The 25,336-nt window shown below is 41.0% G+C and overlaps 1 protein-coding gene across 2 annotated transcripts in view; it reads left to right on the top strand.

Moving 5' to 3' along the window:
- Window positions 1-25,336, top strand: part of skic3 (SKI3 subunit of superkiller complex) — a 136,287-nt gene that overhangs the window by 39,952 nt on the left and 70,999 nt on the right. For both annotated transcript variants that reach the window (XM_060906954.1, XM_060906955.1), the window contains exons 20-28: window positions 5,568-5,712; window positions 5,816-5,894; window positions 8,288-8,349; window positions 8,444-8,500; window positions 10,847-10,915; window positions 11,012-11,086; window positions 14,459-14,600; window positions 19,584-19,677; window positions 19,795-19,872. In XM_060906954.1, coding sequence (XP_060762937.1) covers window positions 5,568-5,712; window positions 5,816-5,894; window positions 8,288-8,349; window positions 8,444-8,500; window positions 10,847-10,915; window positions 11,012-11,086; window positions 14,459-14,600; window positions 19,584-19,677; window positions 19,795-19,872 — 801 coding nt within the window. The remainder of the gene's footprint in view (window positions 1-5,567; window positions 5,713-5,815; window positions 5,895-8,287; window positions 8,350-8,443; window positions 8,501-10,846; window positions 10,916-11,011; window positions 11,087-14,458; window positions 14,601-19,583; window positions 19,678-19,794; window positions 19,873-25,336) is intronic.

The following is a 25,336-nucleotide window of genomic DNA, read 5'->3' as shown; positions in this document are numbered from 1 at the left end:
CCATCCATCCATCCACTACTCTCCAACTTCCATCCATCCATCCACTACTCTCCAACTTTCATCCATCCATCCACTACTCTCCAACTTCCATCCATCCATCCACTACTCTCCAACTTCCATCCATCCATCCATCCATCCATCCATCCATCCATCCACTACTCTCCAACTTCCATCCATCCATCCATCCATCCACTACTCTCCAACTTCCATCCATCCATCCACTACTCTCCAACTTCCTTCCATCCATCCACTACTCTCCAACTTCCATCCATCCATCCACTACTCTCCAACTTCCATCCATCCAACTACTCTCCAACTTCCATCCATCCATCCATCCATCCATCCATCCATCCATCCATCCATCCACTACTCTCCAACTTTCATCCATCCATCCACTACTCTCCAACTTCCATCCATCCATCCATCCATCCATCCATCCATCCATCCATCCATCCATCCATCCACTACTCTCCAACTTCCATCCATCCATCCATCCACTACTCTCCAACTTTCATCCATCCATCCACTACTCTCCAACTTCCATCCATCCATCCATCCATCCATCCATCCACTACTCTCCAACTTCCATCCATCCATCCATCCATCCATCCATCCATCCATCCATCCATCCATCCACTACTCTCCAACTTCCATCCATCCAACTACTCTCCAACTTCCATCCATCCATCCATCCATCCATCCATCCATCCATCCACTACTCTCCAACTTTCATCCATCCATCCACTACTCTCCAACTTCCATCCATCCATCCATCCATCCATCCATCCATCCATCCATCCATCCATCCATCCATCCATCCACTACTCTCCAACTTCCATCCATCCATCCATCCACTACTCTCCAACTTTCATCCATCCATCCACTACTCTCCAACTTCCATCCATCCATCCATCCATCCATCCATCCACTACTCTCCAACTTCCATCCATCCATCCATCCACTACTCTCCAACTTTCATCCATCCATCCACTACTCTCCAACTTTCATCCATCCATCCACTACTCTCCAACTTCCTTCCATCCATCCACTACTCTCCAACTTCCATCCATCCATCCACTACTCTCCAACTTCCATCCATCCATCCACTACTCTCCAACTTCCATCCATCCAACTACTCTCCAACTTCCATCCATCCATCCATCCATCCATCCATCCATCCACTACTCTCCAACTTCCATCCATCCATCCATCCATCCATCCATCCACCCACCCACCCACTACTCTCCAACTTCCATTAAAAATGAGTTGAGTCACTGGGGCTTCTATTGTTTATTTTTACTTACTTAGACTTAGTCGCTCCCGCATCTAACGGCACATGAATGGGTCAAGATGCTCCATTTTGACCGGTCCTACGCTATTCTGTTGCCATCTTTCCAATTTTTATCGACTAAATAATGGTCCCTCTCCACCGTTTGTCTCCAACTCATTTTGGGTCGCCTTCTTTTTCTCTTGCCTGTTGAGACCCAATTGGTGGCCTGGTTTGCAGGTCTTGTTGTGGGAAGTCTCAACACATGTTCTAGCGAGCGGAGGCATCGCTTGCAGATAGTTGTTGATACAGGGGGTTGTTGCCTCTTTCTCTTACCTCCTTGTTTGACACAAAGTTGTTCCATTTGATGCCTAGGATTTTTCTGACGCGTTTGGTGTCGAACGCATCCAGTTTTCTCTCTCGGCTGGTGTTTGGGTGCCAGGTTTCTCATCTGTATGGCAACGTGGATGGAACATTTGAGTTGTAGAACTGCAGTTTGATTTTAAGGGAGAGTTTCTTGCTGCTCCATTTCTTGTTCAGCTGGTTGAAAGCTGCCGATTCTTTCCCAGTATGACATTTCAGTTCGTGGTCTATGTCGTTTAGGCTGTTGATGGAACTGTCTAAGTAAGTGAAGTTCTCTACTTCATCCACTTTCTTCTGGTCAATGAAGACATCTGTTGGAGACTGATGGTCTCCACTTAACACGCATTCTTGGTTTTTTTGGCACTGATGGCAAGGCCAGTGTTTCCTGCGTATCTACTAATGTCATCCACTAGATGTTGGAGCTCCTGGGTGGTGTTTGCCAGGGCCGCTATATCATCAGTGAAGTCCAAATCTGCAAGATTCTTTCCTTCAGACCATTCAATTCCTTTTCTTTGTGTGGCATGTTTCATTACCCAGTCAATGGCAATTTCAAAGAGGAGAGGGGATAGTATACACCCTTGCCTGACACCCTTGTCTGGACATCAAGCCAGTCACTGTAACCATCTTCTTCTGTCTGGGTTCAGCATTTGGTGTTCTCGTAGATCTGTTCTATGGCTGAGACAAATTTTGGTGGTATGCCATAGGACTTTAGGATCTTCCAGAGAGATAGCCTGTGGACACTGTCAAATGCTTTTTTGAAATCAATAAAGCTGATGGCCGATGGGATCTAGTATTCTCCACACTTCTCAATGATCTGCCTCAGGGTAAAGAGTTGTTCCGCACAGGATCGGTTAGGTCGGAAGCCTGCCTGTTCTTCACACAATTCAGCATCAACTATGTCACATAGCCTATTTAGTATTGCCCAGAAGTGGACAAAGTGCCCAACTTCATGACTTAAGTCAAAGTACAGATTCCACTGGTCAAATGTGACTCCGATACAAGTGAAAGTTGTCCAGTCAAATTTTTACTTAAGTTATAGTACTGAAGTACTTGCTTTGAAAAATACTGAAGTATTAAAAGTACATTTTCTGTCAACGCATCGTTGTATTATTGCCACAACGCTTACAAAACCTAATGTCGCTGAAGCAACCGACTGGATTTACTAACTTGTAGAACCTGTAGAATAAACGCTTGGTAGAAAGTTACAAAATGAAACAACTGAATTGACAAAGATCCATTGTCATTTTCATTTTTTTAATTTTTATTTTAACGCTCCTACCCACCCCCACAAAGCAGCATGGTAGTGTTCTGGGACAGCTCTGGCAGTGTCGGAATCATCAATAAGATGCTAGTTTTTCCTCTTATGGCTACTGGTAAAAAATACGTAGTAGCTATAGTAATTATGCGAGGTCACAAAAGCTACAATGTTAACATTACCAAAGACAGAAATGTGAATTCACAAAATGAACACATGCTGTGCCATCATGGTGGTGTAACGTTAAGCTAGCTAGTCAGTGAAGCTCCTGACATGCTAACAAACTCTTTTCAAACTCTAAGTCATATTGGGTATCTCATGTTACTAGAAAAGAAAGATTTCTACATTGTTTATTTGGCAAGATTATGCTAAAACATATATTTCTGAAAGCACTTCAGATAAGTTAACATTATTCATGTTAGCGTAACTCTGTTTTTACACGCTAACTAACAGTGTCCAAGTTAACTAGCTATGTGTTAGCGTTAGCCGAGGACAAGGCTACGGCAACTTGGCAGGAAAATCCATAGAAAGTCGTTTGACTAACCAGACTGCATAGCTACTGCAACGTTATCTATCGCTAGCTCTAAAAGCACAGACAACTTCATTACAAGCTTTCTCTTGGAATAACACGTTTATAGACCTCAATATGCTTCCGCAGGTCGGATGGCGAGTTTTTGTAGGCTGTGATGTGGTTCGGTTTAGGCAAACATTTAACGTGAAACAAATCTTTAATCCTTTCAGAAAACTGAAACATGGGTTCTAGGTCTGGCCATGGGTGTGTGCGTTCCCCAGAACTGCCTCCTTCCATTCTGCCGTCAACTGATCGTGTTAAATAACGCTGCTGAGAAATCACTGAACTTGATTTTATAGTCTATGGACGTGACGTGACCCCAGTGATTACTGATCGGCTCTCAGTGTCGCCTGCGAAAAAACCAAATCACGTTTTAGAAAAGAAAAGAAAAAAGCATCCACTTTCAAAGCTGCTTCATAGTAACGAGTAACGAGGACCTTGACAGAAATATAGTGGAGTGAAAAGTACGATATTTGTCTTTCAATTGTAGTGAAGTTAAAGTCATAAGTTTAAAAAAAAACCAAAATACTCAAGTAAAGTACAGACACTCAAAGTGTACTGAAGTACAGTACTCAAGTAAATATTACTGTCCACCTCTGGTATTGCCTGGCAGTAGACTTTTCCTGGGACTGATAGTAGTGTAACACCTCTCCAGTTGTTGCATTCTGAGAGGTTTCCTTTCTTCAGGATGCACACCACTTCACCTTTTCTCCAATGTTATTCATTCAGTGCAAGAAAATGTCTCAAAATTGTTTGCTGTAATTACAATACTGTATACACCGCAGAGGCTGTCCATAAAGATTAGCCTGAAAATGGTGAAGTGAAATTTTAATGGACTATTAAACATGTTTATGTTTTGCCGTAATAAGTCACAAGAAATAAACTATTCTATCTTTTATTACTAGTCTGGTACCACCAGTAATACAGACACTAAAATGCATGGGCACCGTAGCACACAGAACACCATAGTATGAGCTACACAAAATATTAGCATAGACTGGTACCAAAATCCAGAATTGTGACACCCAAAGGCATTTTTGAGACAAAGTCGGCAAACAGTCTTATTTTGTCAATTTGGGTGTGCCGAATTCAAATCTGCAATATGCCGAGCTCTATCTGACCTCTGTTGACCTCTAGAGGTCATTGAACTTTGGGCCTGTAAACGTCTCGGCTGAACCCAGTTTCTCAGCTTTCTAAGGAATGAAATGTACTGAAATGATTAATGAAGTTAGCAAATGGCCTTGTTTGTTAAATGTTTGGGTGCTGAATTCATTTTTCATTTGTAAAACGACACATGACCTCTGATAACCTCAAGGTCATTAAACTTGGCCTATAGGCCTATGCATTGAACGGCATTCTTTGTTGTTTTTTGTAAAGGCTTTACCCCGTTTAAAACAAAACAAACAACAAAGAAAAAAACTCTCATATATACTAACCCTGATTAACCTGTATACCCTGTACGCCCCCACATTTTGTATGCTGCTGAATCTGTCCTTTTTTCAGTAGCTTTGTATAAACAATAACCGCTAAATGTAATGCAATGTTATGTAAGGTGATCGCCGAGGCATTCTCATTGTGAAAAGTAAGTCACATGTACATGGACTGCCATTTAATGTTGTATTTGTTCCTTTCTGTTTGTTTTTTGTCTGTTCATATTCTTTTTGGGGGAGTAAAGTCAGTTTAAAAATGCCGTTCAATGCATAGGCCTATAGGCCAAGTTTAATGACCTTGAGGTTATCAGAGGTCATGTGTCGTTTTACAGATGAAAAATGAATTCAGCACCCAAACATTTAACAAACAAGGCCATTTGCTAACTTCATTAATCATTTCAGTACATTCCATTCCTTAGAAAGCTGAGAAACTGGGTTCAGCTGAGACGTTTACAGGCCCAAAGTTCAATGACCTGTAGAGGTCAACAGAGGTCAGATAGAGCTCGGCATATTGCAGATTTGAATTCGGCACACCCAAATTGACAAAATAAGACTGCTTGCCGACTTTGTCTCAAAAATACCTTTAACTCCTTAAATAAGCACTTTTTTGAATTTTGGTATCAGTCTAGCACTATCAGATGAACCAGACGCTATAAAGTCTGCAATACTAATGTGTTCCAGGTGTTATGGCCGTGCTCTGAAACTGATGGCAGAAGCCCCGAGCCTGTGGTGTGACCTGGGCCTCAACTATTACCACCAGTCGAAGTTGTTCCTGTCCACATCTACAGAACAGAATGTCCAGCCACTGCTAGAGAAAGCCTTGCAGGTATTCCCCCTGATCTGGGAACAGATCTCCCAGCACTTCCTGTCAAATAGGATCTCAGGAAACTCATAAAAACAACTTGTAATTGATTTTGTGTTTTGTTAAGTGTGTTAAAAAGGCAGTCATGCTGGACAGTGGGAATCACATGTACTGGAGTGCACTGGGGGTCGTGGCTATGACGAAAGGTAAATGAAGAAAGGTGTTATTGTGGTATGGTTATGCTTGGGCTGTAATGAAGTACTTAACAAAAAGGTAATTAAGGAAGAGCAGAAGCCAGATAGATAGATAGATAGATAGATAGATAGATAGATAGATAGATAGATAGATAGATAGATAGATAGATAGATAGGTATCTTATTTTTCATAAGTAAATACATATGTCAATGGTACAGGCAGTGTTATTTAACACTCACTCACCAAAGGTGAAGTGAATATCAGTGATTATTATACAGTACATACAGGCTACTTTCTCCATGGAATAAAAACATTTTATTTTTTTTCGCGGTCCGGTTTCCATCAAATCCTGCGCTCTGATTGGCGACTCGCTCGTTCACAACAACAACAAACATGGTAGCATTTTTTGTCAACATTTATCTTTTTTATAAGATTGATTTATTAAATTTTTATCAAAAATCTTATAAATTTTTGCCAGCATTTCTCAGCATAACAGCATTAATTTTACTTCATGGATAGCGATAATGACAGTGTTCACAGCGAAAGCGAGTTTTACTACCCTGAGGAAGAAGAAATAAACGAAAACGTTTCAGGAGAAAGCTAAAAACCTCTAACTGTTGCAATGATATGAAACAAGTTCAGTTACACAAATTGAAACGTAGCGATTTTCTATGCTATGGAAAGTCCGCACTATAATGACAGGCGTGCTAACACCTTCTGCGCGCTTCGGCAGCGCATTGATATCTGAGCTCCGTATCAATGCGCTGCCGAAGCGCGCAGAAGGTGTTAGCACGCCTGTCATTATAGTGCGGACTTTCCATAGCATAGAAAATCGCTACGTTTCAATTTGTGTAACTGAACTTGTTTCATATCACTGGTCATATAAACCTATGTAAACAGGAAAAACGCGGAAGAGTTTGGTCGCATCTAACTACAGCCTCAAAAAATACCATTGGCCATGCTGAGCCTAGCTACATTGCTAACAGGAGTGACAGCGCGTCTGACTGCGTCTGACTGACTGGGAGGTCGCGCAAAGCTCGGAGAGGTACGGAGCAGCTCGTCTCAATTCAGATAAGAGCATATTTCATTATGGAAGTACGGTGGACTGTTCCTTTAAAGACACAGTGTGATGGTGCCCCGCCCCCTACTTTCTTTTTAAAGCAGCACTTACTTCTGAAGCACTGTGAGCTTCACTAGAGGAGCTCTGCTCTTCTGCCATGATCGGAGATCTCAAACACGGAAGAGCGGAAAGGAATCGGAAACGTACGCGAGATTAGACCACATCCGCAAATTTAGGCATCTTAAAATGTTTTTATTAATGCCAAATAAAATATCCAGCACAAGTTATATATGATAGACATAAATTAATAATTTATAAATTTTATTTTAAACATGTTTTTAGTTAGCGGGACTGCAGCTTATCACCTCTCCCGCCCGCTCCTGCATTGTGCACTCCCCCTCCCGCCCGTGCCCGCAATGAGCTTTCAAAATTTGTCCCGCGCCGCACTGCTTTGCGTCGGGTCCCGCGGGACTCCCTCGGGAGTGCAGGGCTCTACCGGGAGCAAACAGTCACTGACCCAGACGCACCTGCTCGGAGATGTTTCTCCGTTTATTGTAGGACAAACATGAGTATATATTCCCATTCAAGAGTGTGTTGTAGCTCTGTGATTGGATGATGATTTAATTGACGAAGCTAAGTTATCTATGTATAACGTAAATGGGTGATGAAGCATTACATCACTGGTTTAGACGACACTACTGTATGAAAGGAGGGAGATGTTGTGTACCATTACATCACCCATCAGGATCGTAGTCTTAGGAAAGGAAGAAAGACATTACTGGTTAACAGAACCTTCATTAAGCAGAGAGCAGAATGTGCGAGCAAAGATAAATCTCAAGGATTTAACGAACCAAAACAAGTAGCAATCAGAACAGGCTGTACCAGTTGTGAGCATGCTAACCATGTATTTTTATCACTGTGCTGAGTCACATAAAATAAATCACAATTCCACCTTACTTTTGAATAGTTTTAGACCAAACTTTGTAGCATCTTTCTTTAGTGCTTTCAGGAACAGCATTTTCTTTCATCATTTCTAATTCGTCCTCACTTACAGTGACGAAGCGATTGGCAGCCATTTTGCCGAGTCACTCGAGGTGATTATCGAGAAATAGTCCGAATTTCTCAACCAATCAGCATACGAGATTTTCTATAATCACCTCCGTATTTATACTAAACCACATTATTAACTGCATAAAGGGAAAGCCAAGATATCCTAACAAGCATAGCCATTGGACCTGGGATCTATTCAAATTGTATTCCTATAAGAGGTTCGTCTTATGTTATGCTTCGGCGTTTTTATGATTTGCAAGAAAAATCTGAAGGTTGCATATCCTTATCTTCCAGGAATTGAAAACTTTGCACTTGCACAGCACAGTTTCATTAAATCAATCAGAGCAGAGCCAAATGTAAGTGCAAGACAAGCAACACAATGCTGTATTTAACGTCTTTAGTTTAGGAAGTCTTTTGCGTCACACTGATATTTTTCTGATATCTTTTTAGAATGTTGCAGCATGGACAAACCTTGGAACTTTGTACCTAAAGAAGGGCAACATTGAGGTAAATTGTGCTCGATTACTCATTTACAGTTGCAGTCAGAAGTTTACATACAGAGACATGAATGTCATGGCAATATTTGGGCTTTCAGTAATTTCTTGGAACTTTTCTTTTTCTGTGGCAGAATGATTGTACAGCATACAGCTTTAATTAAAAAAAAACACACGAGAATTTGGTGCACAAGTTTTAATTTTCTTTGGGTTTTCTGAAATCAACATAGGGTCAAAATTGTAGATACAGGGTAAAAAAAAATGTACATACGCTCAATTATAAATTCAGAGGTGCTGAAACTTCCAAATTTTCTCTTATCTTGCCAAGGCCGACATCTCTTAACTTCCTGTTAGTGATCATGATTGACTACAGTTGGTAGCTTCTCTATGCCTTCATAAAAAGGGTTTGTTCACAGCACTCATTGGATTGACCAACACACAGTAAAATGGGAAAGTCCAAGGAGCTCAGTGCAGATCTGAGAAAGAGGATCGCAGATATACACAACTCCGGAATGTCTCTTGGAGCCATTTCTAAACAACTGCAAATTCCAAGATCAGTTCAAACAATTGTATGCAAGTTATTGTGAGGTGTAGTCACTTTGCCAAGCCACTTTGCTTCAAAAAAACCCAAACTGTCACCCTCAGCTGAAAGGAAATTGGTTTGGATGGTCAGGAACAACCCAGGAATCACCATGGCACAGCCCTGCCATCAACTGGAAGCTGATGGATCACTGTCTACACTTCAGATCACCATGGACTAAGGCCAAGTTTACATTAGACCGTATCTGTCTCGTTTTCTTCGCGGATGCACTGTCCATTTACATTAAAACGCCGGGAAACAGGAATCCGCCAGCGTCCACGTATTCAATCCAGATCGTGTCTGGTCCGGTGCTGTGTAAACATTGAGAATACGCGGATACGCTGTGCTGAGCTCTAGCTGGCGTCGTCATTGGACAACGTCACTGTGACATCCACCTTCCTGATTCGCTGGCGTTGGTCATGTGACGCGACTGCTGAAAAACGGCGCGGACTTCCGCCTTGTATCACCTTTCATTAAAGAGTATAAAAGTATGAAAATACTGCAAATACTGATGCAAATACTGCCCATTGTGTAGTTATGATTGTCTTTAGGCTTGCCATCCTTCCACTTGCAAGTGGTAAGTGATATGCGCTGGGATCACACACACACAGCGGCTCAGTCCCGAATCACAGCTCGTGCGCTCCACTCGCGCGCTCTGTGAGCTGCGCAGGGCCGGAGTGCGCACCCTCCAGAGGGCACTCGCTGTTCAGGGTGGAGTGATTTGGAGCGCAGGATGCCTGCGGAGCCGAGCGTATCCGTGTATTGGTGTTGCTGTGTGCACGCAAATTGTGTATTGGTGTTGCTGTGTGCACACTAATCGTTTTAAAAACGTTAATTTGATGATCCGCTGATACGGTCTAATGTAAACCCCACCTAAGAGGCTGCTATCCAAGAAATAACCCCCTGCTCCAAAATTGACACTTTCAAGCTTAACTAAAGTTTGAAGCTGACCACACAGACAAAGAAAAAAACCTTCTGGAGGAAAGCTGTATGATCAGATGAGACAAAGATTGAGTTGTTTGGCCACAATGACCACCATGTACAGAGGGACACTGTACCAGCTGGTGGTGGTGGTAGGATCATCATGCTCTGGGGCTGTTTTACAGCCAGTGGAACTGGTTCATTGCACAAAGTGGATGGAATAATGAAGAAGGACTACCTCAGAATTCTTCAGCATAAACCATCAGAAACTTGAACACGACTTGGGAGTTACAACAGGACAATGAACCCAAACACGCATCAGAGCTGGTTGTGGAGGATAAAGCAGGCCAACATTAAGCTTAAAACAAGTCCTGACTTCAAGCCTACTGAAAATATATGGACCGTGCTTAAGTCAAGTCCATGCCAAGAAATTTTTTTTTTTAAATTGAACTCTACTAATTCTACCATGAAGAGTCGTGAAATATCCAACCAGAATTCTGCCAGAAGCTTGTTCATGGTAAACAAAAATGTTTGGTCAAGGTGAATCTCGCGAAGATGCATTTTACCCAGATATTAGGTGTGCTGTATGTAAATGTTTGACCCTGTGTTGATTTTAGAAAATCCAAAGAAAATCAAAACTTGTGCACCAAATTCTATTTTTTTTTATTAAAGCCGTATGCTGTATATTCTGTCACAGAAAAAGAACAGTTCAAAGAAATGACTGAAAGCCCAAATATTGCCATGACCTTCATATCCAAGATGACATTCATGCCACTGTATGTAAACTTCTGACCACAACTGTATGTGCTTGTTCTATATGTTATACATGTTTTACAGTATGCATATTTTCCTTCTTAGCTTGCACATGAGGCCTTTAAGATTGCTCAATCTCTGGAGCCGCTGTATGTGAACTGTTGGATTGGACAGGTACAGTGAACTTTCAGGCAACGCAGGACGTCCAGACATGATCTTGAGTTTCCATTTAACACAAGAAATAACCACTTCTCTCTGCTGGTTCTCCAGGCGCTCATTGCTGAGACAGTGGGAAGCTATGACACCATGGATCTCTTCAGACACACAACTGAGCTCAGCACTCATGTAAGAAATACATGCCATATTACATAAGTATTTACTGTTGGTCATTGTGATTGGTCAGAGGGTGTTGATGAATTTTCTAGAACAGCAGCTCTAACAGATGCACCAGCTGTCATTGAAATCGCAGGTTAATATTAATGCACTTGTTCCAGTACATTATTACACTTCATAACACTGCGACTTTTATGGCAAATGCTCCACATAAACAAATTAATTGTTGAAATGGTGAAATGTTTTGTCAGGAGGTGTTTATGTCACGTCTTTAGAAAGAGTCTTCAGTGTCTGAGCTTTGTAACAATCAGAGGTGAAGCAGTTCCTTTCAGTTTTTAAGGGCTATTCTAAGGGTAATGTGTGTCGTGGAAAAAATGACAAACACCAGCATCAATCTCGTCCTTTTGCAAGAGAAAGAAAGTTTATTGCAGAAACGGACAGGTGACGAGGGTTGGGCACACCCCTCATACCGTCCCTTTGTTCTCAAATCAATATATACCGTATTTTCTGGACTATAGAGCGTACCTGTATATAAGCCGCATCCGCTCTATTTTTAAAAAAAAAATTTTTTTTAATTTTTAAAAATTTAAAAAAATTAAAAAAAATTTTTTAAAAAAGATATACAAGCTGCACCGGGCTATAAGCCGCAGATATCTATGTTGAAAAATTAGATATTTATTGCATGTACAGAACGATTTTGTACTGTAAATGTACATGTATGTACCTGAACAGATTCTTTCCGAACAGTGCCTTTTAACACGGCAGCAACTTTGCTGATTAAAACGGAACAGAACCAAGAGAAAATAACCGGTATTTATTTACCTTCATTTCTCCTGTGTTTGAAACCACAAGTCACTTTAATCATCTTCGCTGGATTTGAAAATAATTACCAGTTAGTAATTTGTCGTGCGTGTTCTATCTGCTAAAGATCTGCTAATTCTTCTTTGCATTGATTTTTCGTCTATCTTATTTTTGATTCTACTTCCGGTTAGAGCGCCCCTAGCGGTGGAAGAAAAATCCACAGAATAGCCACACCTTTGTATAAGCCGCATGGTTCAAAACCTAGGAAAAAAGTAGCGGCTTATAGTCCAGAAAATACGGTACTTTTTATTAGATAAAAAGGAGACGTTAGATCTGTTGCATTACATCATTGCAATTACATGCCCTGATCACGTGCCGGGAGCGTGATCAGCTCTAAAGCTGATTGGATCTTGTCTAATCGCTGTCTTGTACGCACATCTGCTACGTATGTCTTCAACGCACGTAAGGAGCATGATGAGAGAAACATGTTTCGGTGCAGAAGGTTCTGTCGTTAGTGCTTGAAGAGGCAATGCTCAGTGAAAAGGAAAATAACAAAACAGTATGACACTAAAATTTACTTTACACATGACAAAATCCATTTTTATCTTAATATCTACAGGGATGAGAATTTTCCGCGGATCTGCGGAATTCCGAGTTTTTCCTGCTGAAAATGTCATTTTTGTGAAACGTGTAAATCCATTGAGAAAATTTCGGGGGGGGTAGGGGTCGGTGCGAGGCGATGCTTGTGGTGGCACAAGCAGGCAGGACCGACCGACCAGCATCTTTCGGCAGCGCTCATCGCAAAATTAGTTGCAGCTGTGATAATGGAAATCGTCATTGCTTTCTTCAATATTTATGCGAACGACAACTCAACGATTTCCGGCAACGTTTTGGCGCTAGCTTCATCTCACTTCTACAATTCACGGAGAAACAAGCTACACGTACACGGTTTTGATCACTTCTTAAGTTCTAGTTATTTTGTTTAGTTTTCAAAGTTACTTCGCCAATATGGCGAAAGTTTTGGACCGCAAAAATGAGGATCGTGCCAGGGAAATCGATAAATCGAACGGGATAAAGAACTGTTTCCGATGGGCATGGCTCGATAGTAGCGTTACCGTGCAGATAGGGACACAAACTGTGACGACGTGCCTGACGGAACATATCCGAAAAGTGGACGTGCCGGGAAAGGTTCTGTGTATTCTGTGCTCAGATATGATCAATTATGGAAACGGAGGAGCTAGAAACAGACCGGAGGGGCACATCTAAACAAAAAAGCACAAAGGTACGTTTTACTTAAATTGTCAAAGATAGAGTCAGGAGGAATCTAATGTATCGTTACGGTTACCTCCATTATCGCTCACGATAGAAAATTATATCTGTAGGGATTTGTTATCTTAAAGTTTATAAACGTTTTAAACCATCATTGAATTTGAAAACATTCTCATATATATATATATATATATATATATATATATATATATATATATATATATATGAGTGATTCCACGCTTATGGGTACTGAAATGGGGACATGAACTTATTTTTAAAAATTCACCTAAAACCATTTCTTTTTTTACCATCAGGTCACAAAACATGTAATCTTTAATGAATGATATGTTAAAAGATAACTTTAATTTTCTGAGATGTAATAAAAACATATTTATATGCCAAAGTCAGAACGTAACAGAAGTGTTGTGGACATATATATTCTCAATTTTAACAATGTAGAATTACTTTTTGAAACATAGGAAGGTGATGTTTTAGCAAATATAATTAATAAACATGTGTAGTAGAATAAACATACACATTCTTTCAATAAGATTAACATGGTATATAGCTAGATTGTAATTAATTTGTAACAGACGCGAGATGGACAATCGTAACAGAAGTAATGCAACAGACATCATTTTGGAACTCATAGGCTTGACTTTGGCATATAAATATGTTTTTATTACATCTCAGAAAATTAAAGTTATCTTTTAACATATCATTCATTAAAGATTACATGTTTTGTGACCTGATGGTAAAAAAAGAAATGGTTTTAGGTGAATAAGTTCATGTCCCCATTTCAGTACCCATAAGCGTGGAATCACTCATACATACATATATATATATATATATATAATTATATAATAAAAAATTATAATGTGGGAAAGTTGGCAGACATTTCAGAGTTGTTTTTAAAATGTCCCATTCTCATCCCTGTATTTAGAAAGAGAAGGAAAAAAGAGCATGACTGTTTTTATAGTTGTTATAACGTACATGATAACTTGGTTTTCTGGAGGTTCCACGACATTAAACATCAAAACATAACTGTACATGGATGAAATGCACGACGTTATTTTTTAATAAAGAAACCATTTCTAGCATTGGCAAACAGCTGTGGTAGAAGAGGAATAGATCACGTCAGGGTATGCTGATACTGGAAAATAATAAAATTTCGGGCCATATAACAGCCTTTTGTCATTGATTTGATTTATTTTCCTGTAAAAGCGTACCCAATCATTTAATTAATTACATTGAACCTAATAAGTGCCTTTAGTAATGTACATTGCTGTATGGTGGTGGTGGTGTTATTATTAGACTGAAGGAGTGAAGGGTTATGCCTACTGGGTCTGTTCCACTCTACTGGATAAGAGTAACCGAGACTCCGAGCTATACCGCTACAACATTGTCCAGATGAACGCTGTCTCAGCTGCCCAAGTGGCCTTAACTAAATATACAGGTATGTACAACACACACGCATCACTTTTTCTTCCAACACAATGCCGCTGCTCATTCTGAGAACCGTCCCATGTTTTCTGCTGGTTGAAGAGCCAAATCCTGAACAAGTTTGGGATTTTGCTGATGTGTGGTGTAAAAATCATGACCAAAAAGGGTTTCATGAGCTGTACACTTGTATTTATGAACACATTTTACCAAAATTAGTTATTTAGTGACTATACATAGCACAAAGTTATTCTTCTAAACAATTAATACCGGTAAATATGTTTTTATTGCTTTAAAGGGCATATTCTGGACCAATTTCTTTATATATATATATATATATATATATATATATATATATATATATATATATATATATATACACACACACACAGTGAGAGTAAAAAGTATTTGATCCCTTGCTGATTTTGTTGGTTTGCCCACTAATAAAGACATGATCATTCTATACTTTTAATGGTAGATGTATTCTAACATGGAGAGACAGAATATCAAAAAGAAAATCCAGAAAATAACTTTAAAGAAGGGGTGGCACGGTGGTGTAGTGGTTAGCGCTGTCGCCTCACAGCAAGAAGGTCCTGGGTTCGAGCCCCGGGGCCGGCGAGGGCCTTTCTGTGTGGAGTTTGCATGTTCTCCCCGTGTCCGCGTGGGTTTCCTCCGGGTGCTCCGGTTTCCCCCACAGTCCAAAGACATGCAGGTTAGGTTAACTGGTGACTCTAAATTGACCGTAGGTGTGAATGTGAGTGTGAATGGTTGTCTGTGTCTATGTGTCAGCCCTGTGATGACCTGGCGAATTGTCCAGGGTGTACCCCGCCTTTCGCCCGTAGTCAGCTGGGATAGGCTCCAGCTTGCCTGCGACCCTGTAGAAGGATAAAGCGGCTAGAGATAATGAGATGAGATGAGAACTTTAAAGAATATATATTAATTGATTTGTATTTCATTGAGGGAAATAAGTATTTGATCCCTCTAGCCAAAAGCACTTAATACTTGGTGGCAAAGCCTTTGTTTGCAAGCACAGCGGACAGACGTTTGTTGTAGTTAACCACAAGGTTAGCACACATATCAGGGGGAATTTTGGCCCACTCTTCTTTGCAGATCCTCTCTAAATCATTAAGGTTGGTGGGCTGTCGCTTGGCAACTCGGACCTTCAGCTCCCTCCATAGATTTTCGATTGGATTGAGGTCCGGAGACTGGCTGGGCCACTCCATGACCTTAATGTGGTTCTTCTTGAGCCACTCCTTTGTTGCCTTTGCTGTATGCTTCGGGTCGTTGTCATGTTGGAAGACCCAACCACGGCCCATTTTCAACTTCCTGGCAGAGGGGAGGAGGTTGTCCCTCAGGACTGCACGGTACATGGCTCCATCCATCTTCCCACTGATGCGGTGAAGTAGCCCTGTGCCCTTGGCAGAGAAACACCCCCAAAACATAATGCTTCCACCTCCATGCTTGACGGTGGGCACAGTGTTCCTGGGGTCATAGGCAGCATTTTTCTTCCTCCACACATGACGAGTAGAGTTTAGGCCAAATAGTTCAATTTTGGTCTCGTCTGACCACAGAACCTTCTCCCAATCACTTTGTACATCTTTGAGGTGATCATTGGCACACTTCAGGCGGGCCTCCACATCTGCCTTCTTATCAGGGGTACCTTTTGGGCACTGCAGGATTTTAATCCATTGCAGTGCAAAGTGTTGCCAATTGTTTTCCTGGTGACTGTGGTCCCAGCTGCCTTGAGGTCATTCACTAACTCCCGCTGTGTGGTTGCAGGCCGATTTCTCACAGTTCTCATGATCATTGCCACCCCACGAGGTGAAATCATCTGTGGAGCACCAGACCGAGGTCTATTGACGGTCATGTTATACTTCTTAAATTTTCTCACAATTGCACCAATGGTTGTTACTTTAATACCCAGCATCTTGCTAATGTTTTTGTAGCCCATTCCAGATTTGTGCAGGTCAACAATCCTGTCTCTGAGGTCCTGAGAGAGTTCTTTGGTCTTACCCATGTTGGAGAGTTTGGAATCTGTCTGATTGTCTGATTCTGTGAACAGGTGTCTTTCATACAGGTGATTAGTTAGAACAGGTGTCTTCAATTCAGGTAACCAGTTGATTGGGAGTGTCTAACTGGTCTGTGAAAGCCAGAACTCCTAATGCATACTAGGGGATCAAATACTTATTTCCCTCAATGAAATACAAATCAATTAATATATATTCTTTAAAGTTATTTTCTGGATTTTCGTTTTGATATTCTGTCTCTCCATGTTAGAATACATCTACCATTAAAAGTATAGAATGATCATGTCTGTATTAGTGGGCAAACCAACAAAATCAGCAAGGGATCAAATACTTTTTACTCTCACTGTGTGTGTGTGTGTGTGTGTGTGTGTGTGTGTGTGTGTGTGTGTGTGTGTATATATATATATATATATATATATATATATATATATATATATTAGTGCTGTCAAGCGATTAAAATATTTAATCGCGATTAATGTCGCGACTGTCGTAGTTAACTCGCGATTAATCGGACATTTTTGTCACATGAAAAACCATTGTAATTCTTTTATCAGCATAAAAAAGTGAATGGGCTTGCTCACCGTTCGAACTACGGGGGTACTCGGGGGATCCGAGATCCCCTGAAACAGACATGAGATCCCTTGAAAACATGATTTGGGAAATGTTGGGGGGTCTCTAAAATATTGGCAAAATGATGTTTATTGACATAGCAATCGTGTGTAACGGGAAGCATTTGCATATCCGAAGTGAGCGCGCGATGGAGATCAGCGCTCTGAGACAAGCGCAAGCACCCCCCCCCCCCCCCCCCCCCCCCCAAGGGAAAAAAGGGACCCCCCCCCCCCGAAAATATCGGCATAGTTCGAACACTGGTTGTACCAATGTTTGTTTGTTTTTTTTATTGCAGAGCATAACACGTCTTGTCACAGCCACTGCAAAGTGGGGCTGGAGCCGCCGATGGGAAAACGAAACCTAAGCCGAGCACCGTGGCTCTTCGGGGGAGGGCAGAGGACTCTGGCTGTGCGGGGTGTGGCATCATGTCACAGAGCGTTAATCTCGCAATAAAAAAATTATCGCCGTTAAAATTGAGTCAAGTTAACGCGTTAATAACGCGACATTTTTGACAGCACTAAAATATATATATATATATATATATATATGAAAGTATGTCCCTTTACACCAGGGGTGTCAACTCAAATGCACAGTGGGCCAAAATTTAAAACTTGAACAAAGTCGCGGGCCAACATTGAACAAATGAACCTTTTAATATGGACCCAAACAAGTTTTTGCTTTAACATTGAATATGGAACAAGCAACGCTTATTACTATACAATATATAACAATAGTGCAGACATGCTAAATCGAATTTCAAATTAAAAAAACACATCAATGGCATTAATTTATTAAATGAAATTTAAATAAAAACAGTATGCCTCTTTTCTATTTGCAGCCTTCTGATTTAAATATCAAAATAAACTTTTTCCACAGGCTAATAATTTTAAAAATAAAACAACAATAATAAATCAATCAACCATTCAAGCCCATGCCTTGGAGTAGCAAGAAAAAGTGCATAAAGAAAAGGTTAATTATTGCTCAGTTTGCTACACACTGATCTAATCTGATGTGCCCAAGCCAGATACCTGGCATCTGTTTTTGGATGCTAGTTCATCAATGTCGGCATGTGTGCGTATTCCGAACCACACTCCTCCAGAAAAGACTTAAACTGGCGGTGATTCAGACCTTTGGCTCTTATAAAGTTAACTACTTGTGTTACTGTGGTCATAACATGTTCCATCTTTAGGGCTTTGCCACACAGTGATTCCTGATGTATGATGCAGTGATAAACAGTTAGCTCACCTGCACAGTTCTCTTCCCGCATCTTCTCCCGAACCCTGCCCGCCAGTCCACTCTTTTTACCGCACATCGCTGGCGCACCATCTGTCGTTAATCCCACGAGTTTATCCCACGGCAGCTTTATTTCAGTTACACATTTGGAAACCTCCTCAAAGATTTCCTTTCCTGTGGTTGTGCCATTCATTGATTTTAATCCCAATAGCTCCTCTGTAACGCACAGATTTGCGCCAAAACAACAGCAGAGCATTATGGGATTTGTAGTATTAGCGGTGAATGTGCTGTATACACAAATCCGACAAGTAGTCATTTGGGATTGCCTCGCAGACCAAATATAATTACACTGCAGGCCAAATTTGGCCCGCGGGCCAGAGTTTGACATCCATGCTTTACACACTCATCCAGAAGGGTAATTTTGCACAAGGCCGTCTGTCTACAGCAGAAAAAAATAAAATAAAACGCGTCTGGAAAAATCCCAAGGGAGTCTGGAGCCAGATTCGTGACGTTACCTGCGGAAGCGCCAGCAGGCTGCGAGAGCTTTGCACAGTTTCAGTGCACAGCCTGTGTAGACCAAGCGCTCCCATTTCTCTCTCATTGTCCGGTCTTTTGGGAAACGATGAGTACTAATCCCATCAAGATTGGTGTTGCTACACCCTCCTACCATACATCTGTTAACCATTTTAATAATTACGCGATAACGTTGAAGAAATTTGCAGAAAACCACCAGGTCGTTTTCTCATAAACAAACCAGCGCTGATGTAGGATTCAGAGGGAGGCGTCCCGCACGCGACGTCACGAAAATCAGTGTTTGCTGGGAAATCCAAATGCCAAGTTTTTTCAGAGGCGGACCAATTCGCCTCAAATGGCTTGATTTCAACTGAATTTTTCCGGTATTGCACAAGGTAAAAACAATTGCACAAAATGTGACAGATATTTGACCAAAGTTGAATATAAAATAGGAGAATTACATTGATCTTGCTCATGAATTTACCCGCGATATGCACTTTAAGCTTCCTATGCTGAGTTTGCAGCTGGTTATTGGTGATCACACATACATATGACAATTTGACAAGTTGGTTGGAACAAGAGCTGATGTGGTTTCCTCGGTTGTTCTATAAATGTAGAGAGGATTCAGACAGATGCTGAAGCTTTTGTGATGCTGGGCTTCCTGAATGAACACATGCAACTGAAAAAGCAGGCAACTGGAGCCTATAAGAGGTTGGCACACAGTCCGAATAGATGAATTATAGACATGTTCGTGTATGGTGCATGATGTGTGCAGTATATTTAGTCTAAATCTGTGCACTCTTTCTTTCTCCATATATGTCTTCACAGAGCTGTGGAGTTGCTCCAGAGCAGCCCACAAACAGAAGAACTCCACTTTGCTCTCAGAGGCTATGCTCGGGCCCTCTGGTAACTCAAACAATTTTTCCATCTTTTCACTCGTAGCAATTAGTAGTTAAAGAACATGGGTAAGGGAAAATCCGACAGAGAATAATGGTGACCATGTTTTTGCTCTACTGAGAATAAAACTGAAGAACCTCATCTCATCTCATTATCTGTAGCCGCTTTATCCTGTTCTACAGGGTCGCAGGCGAGCTGGAGCCTATCCCAGCTGACTACGGGCGAAAGGCGGGGTACACCCTGGACAAGTCGCCAGGTCATCACAGGGCTGACACATAGACACAGACAACCATTCACACTCACATTCACACCTACGGTCAATTTAGAGTCACCAGTTAACCTAACCTGCATGTCTTTGGACTGTGGAGGAAACCGGAGCACCCGGAGGAAACCCACACGGACACGGGGAGAACATGCAAACTCCACACAGAAAGGCCCTCGCCGGCCACGGGGCTCGAACCCGGACCTTCTGTGCTGTGAGGCGACAGCGCTAACCACTACACCACCGTGCCGCCCACTGAAGAACCTGTTTCATGAAAACTTATAATAGAGCGGCAGCTACAGTTATCGACATCTTAACGACCTTTTGGCCGTTGCAAAAGTAGAACAGACTTTCGAGATGTAAATTACGCATGAATAGTTACTCAAACTTCCACTGGGGGGGAAGAGTTCATTCCCGATTACTTAGCGTATCAGATCACGTGACACTCTTCCACAAGTACTGACACCTTTGTCCACAGTTATCGACACCGTTCCACAATTATCGATACTCAGATGTTTATTTTAAAAAAATAATCGGTATGTGGTATTAAGTTAACAAAACACAGTTTTTATTTAAAATTTGTTTTCCCGAGACTTGTATTTAGGACAAAATATCTTTTATATAAATATCTGGATGTCGGTGTTTTACGTAAATGAGGAAGTAATTCTAATGTTTGTAAACAAATGAACTGATAATGTTTAACCTGCGTCAGAAAATCTTTTTGTTCCACTTTCTACCCACTTTCTAATTGTTTTCGTAGATCACATTTTGTTAACCATTTGTTGTTGTTTTTGTATTAATTTCTAGTTTTGTAGTTTACCCATAAACGTCAGCAGGTCATTGATACCGTAACCACATGGAAATCCAGATCAAAGGTCGCATGTCATTCCTTGAACCAAAACTTTATATTTTTACATCTAAAAATATAGAATGTCGACTGATATTGTAATATGTTGTATATATTTACAACAAACTGCAAAAAAAGAATTCTGAATGAAAGAGAAAAATCTGAATATTTCCAGCATGTATTTTTTTTTTTTTTTATCTGCTAGGAATTTAATTCTGGTCTAATTCTATTTATTGCAGTCGGATTCCAAATACTCTATAAACATTCCATTCTGTTATGAATCAGAAAAAAAAATTATAAATCACAGCACTTTTTTTTTTTTTTTTTTAAAGGAGTACGCCACCCCCAGGTGAAATTGAGTCAGTCCCTGCAGTCCCTAGAGTTGGATGAGTGAGCCAAAGCGTTTTGTAGCCGACCCAGCCATTGTCCTGATCTGGAAACATCCCGGTTAGCTTTAGCTTAGCGTAGTCGCTGTAATCCGGCGTGTCCAGCTAGCATTGCCGTTGCAAAAGTGAATCAAATAACTCAAGATTTTTTAATAATTATTTCTCAGATATTATTTTCCAGATATAATTTATATCTGGAATTATTTTCAGCCACAGCACAGGCAAAGCACCGCTGCAGGCGCAAAGACACCACGCAGCACCTGAAAACCCTGGTTTCCCTGGTAACACTGGTGTCTTGACGGAAGTTGTGGTGCTGCGTGGTGTCTTTGCGCCTGCAGCGGTGCTTTGCCTGTGCTGTGGCCGAAAATAGTTCCAGATATAAATTGGTCTAGTAAATCCCTTCGTGTTAATTTGCATTGATATGTGTACTCGATGTGAATGTACAGGTCATGAGAAATAATTATACAAAATCTTGAGTTATTTGATTCACTTTTGCAACGGCAATGCTAGCTGGACACGCCGGATTACAGCGACTACGCTAAGCTAAAGCTAACCGGGACGTTTCTAGATCAGGGCAATGGCTGGGTCGGCTACAAAATGCTTTGGCTCACTCATCCAACTCTAGGGACTGCAGGGACTGACTCAATTTCACCTGGGGGTGGCGTATTCCTTTTAAAGGAACAGTCCACCGTACTTCCATAATGAAATATGCTCTTATCTGAATTGAGACGAGCTGCTCCGTACCTCTCCGAGCTTTGCGCGACCTCCCAGTCAGTCAGACGCGCTGTCACTCCTGTTAGCAATGTAGCTAGGCTCAGTATGGCCAATGGTATTTTTTGGGGCTGTAGTTAGACGCGACCAAACTCTTCCGCGTTTTTCCTGTTTACATAGGTTTATATGAGCAGTGATATGAAACAAGTTCAGTTACACAAATTGAAACGTAGCGATTTTCTATGCTATGGAAAGTCCGCACTATAATGACAGGCGTACTAACACCTTCTGCGCGCTTCGACAGCACATTGATACGGAGCTCAGATATCAATGCGCTGCCGAAGCGCACAGAAGGTGTTAGTACGCCTGTCATTATAGTGCGGACTTTCCATAGCATAGAAAATCGCCAAGTTTCAATTTGTGTAACTGAACTTGTTTCATATCACTGCTCATATAAACCTATGTAAACAGGAAAAACGCGGAAGAGTTTGGTCGCATCTAACTACAGCCCCAAAAAATACCGTTGGCCATACTGAGCCTAGCTACATTGCTAACAGGAGTGACAGCGCGTCTGACTGCGTCTGACTGACTGGGAGGTCGCGCAAAGCTCGGAGAGGTACGGAGCAGCTCGTCTCAATTCAGATAAGAGCATATTTCATTATGGAAGTACGGTGGACTGTTCCTTTAAAGTACTTCATCTACTTCCACAATGTTACACAAAGATCGATCCGTAACAGTTGTAAATGTCCCTTAATTCCACAGGGTGTCGATAATAGTGGACACCGGTGAAAGTGATCACTTTTATCGACACCTTACGTGACTTCTCAAACACGCGTTTAGATACAGACTGGCGACTGTCAAATGAAAGAGTAAGAAACAAAGTAGGTTTCGACAAGGAGATCATGAAATATCAGTGAATTTGATCAGTAAAAACATGTCCGTGATCTTTCCACCGTGCTTACCTGCGACGATAACGTCCGGGTTTTCCTCAAACTGCTAATCGTGCTGAAAAGAATTTCTATCTCTGGTCTGTCATCAGACGACAAGATCAAAGGGCGAGGGCGGGTCTTCCGGTTGATTAATTAACCAGTGATAACTGTCGTAACTGAAACTCACCTTTGTAAAATTGTTTTTTATTGGTAAATCTGAAAAGGTGTCGAATTATGGACTGTCGATAATTGTAGCCGCCGCTCTAGTTGAATATATTTCTAAGGGCAGTTATTGGGCAGTCATTAAACGTGTGTGATGGCTCTGAACAGTGGGCGGGGAAATGAGGATACAGGAGGATGGACAGAGTGCTGCTATTCCTCTTTTCATTAAACAGCCCATTCAGCACTATTCCTACTGAAATCATATCAGTGTCCTGTTGTTGAGCTGAAGTTCAGTTCCGGCTCATCAGGGTAGGTAAGGCTGGCACTGTATCTGGCAGCCTACGGAGCACGTAGCCTGCCATAAAACACCACACAGGTGTAGACCAGCGTTTCTCAACCTTTTTTCAGTCACGGCACCCTTCAGAAGTATGCAAATTCTCAAGGCACCCCCATATAAAATATACGCAGTCACGCTGACCATACGCTGACCCCGGCAGTGACGTTGTGACATGGGAAAGGGGGCCGTGAGACAAATTTTGATGATGCATGAGGCGGCGATGATCTGGATTAGTGTAACTATCGTTTTTTTGGAATTTTAATTCATTTTATTTCTTTCAATGTTAGAATATATAATTTTTTGACGGCACCCCAACAAAGCCAGACAGCACCCCGGTTGAGAAAGGCTGGTGTAGACAATCATTCGTTACCTGCTCATTCTGCACAACATCTGATCCACTGAACAGCCAGTGCTTGACCATAACCCTAGTGGCCCTGCCCTTAGACTTCTATCATGAGTGAGTTTTGAGTAAGATTCCTTTCCTCAATATAGTGCATGTTCTTGTCGATGGTAATCTCCTATACACTACAGTTTCTGTGAATGGAAATTAGGCTAAAAATACTGTAGAATTTCTTTCTTTAAAAACATTTTGATACAGATCATATTAAACAGAATAAACATGCAGGGTTCTCCAGAAAATCTGAAGTAGCTGGCTAAAAAAAAAAAAAGTCGTAGGTGGCTCTGGAATTTGCTGCCTGAAGCGTGCTAATGCTAGGGGGGTCTGGGGGCATGCTCCCCAAGAAAATGTTAACATTTACATGCCTTCTGGTGCATTCTCAGCTTATAAATTACTCATCATTTTCCCTGTAGCAAAATATGTACAGTGCTCAGCGTAAATGAATACACCCCCTTTAAACAATATCTCAATGAACACAATTTCCAAAATGTTGACAAGACAAAGTTTAATATAAGATCTGTTTAACTTATAACGTGAAAGTAAGGCTAATAATATAACTTAGATTACACATTTTTCAGTTTTACTCAAATTAGGGTGGTGCAAAAATGAGTACACCCCACAACAAAAACTACTACATCTAGTACTTTGTATGGCCTCCATGATTTTTAATGACAGCACCAAGTCTTCTAGGCATGGAATGAACAAGTTGGCGACATTTTGCAACATCAATCTTTTTCCATTCTTCAACAATGACCTCTTTTAGTGACTGGATGCTGGATGGAGAGTGATGCTCAGGGCCGGCCCAAGCCTTTAAGGGGCCCTAAGCAGAATTTGATTTGGGGGCCCCCCACACCACCAAAACTACACTGCTAGCTGCCTTATTATTTCTTAGGCTACACAGTTAGTTTAGTTAGTCTAGCCACCCACCATAATCTGAGTTTTTAGTTGGTTTACATTATACTGCAACTTGTGGCTATTGCAATATAAAATATTCAGAGTGATGTGTGGCATATTTGTAAGTAAAACAACAAATCAGTAGACAAGACACTGTATATGTAAACAAGTTAACCAGTTTATTTTGCACTAATGTGCAAAACAAAACCTAACATTCACAGTTCTTACAAACAGTACTTAGTACTTGTACTTGTAACCGTTATTAAATAACAAACAAATAAATAAATCTTAAAATCTGGAATAAACCTTACATCTTAAAAGAAATCTTAAATAAATTCACAAAATGAACAGAGAAATTTGCAGCATAATAACATCAACAATAACACAACAACCTATTATGTTGCACTTAAAACTTAACGTTAGCTTAAAACGTTAGCTACTATGACAGACATTCTGTTAGCTAATCCAGCCAACCTAGCCAGAACATAGACAACCTTAATGACACAAAAATAGTAACATTGGACATTCAAATTTACCTTTTTCTTGCT

This window comes from Neoarius graeffei, chromosome 24 (assembly GCF_027579695.1).
Source record: "Neoarius graeffei isolate fNeoGra1 chromosome 24, fNeoGra1.pri, whole genome shotgun sequence".
Classification (NCBI taxonomy): domain Eukaryota; kingdom Metazoa; phylum Chordata; class Actinopteri; order Siluriformes; family Ariidae; genus Neoarius; species Neoarius graeffei.
The sequence above is the reverse complement of the archived record's forward strand: the minus strand, read 5'-3'. Positions and strand labels throughout refer to the sequence as shown.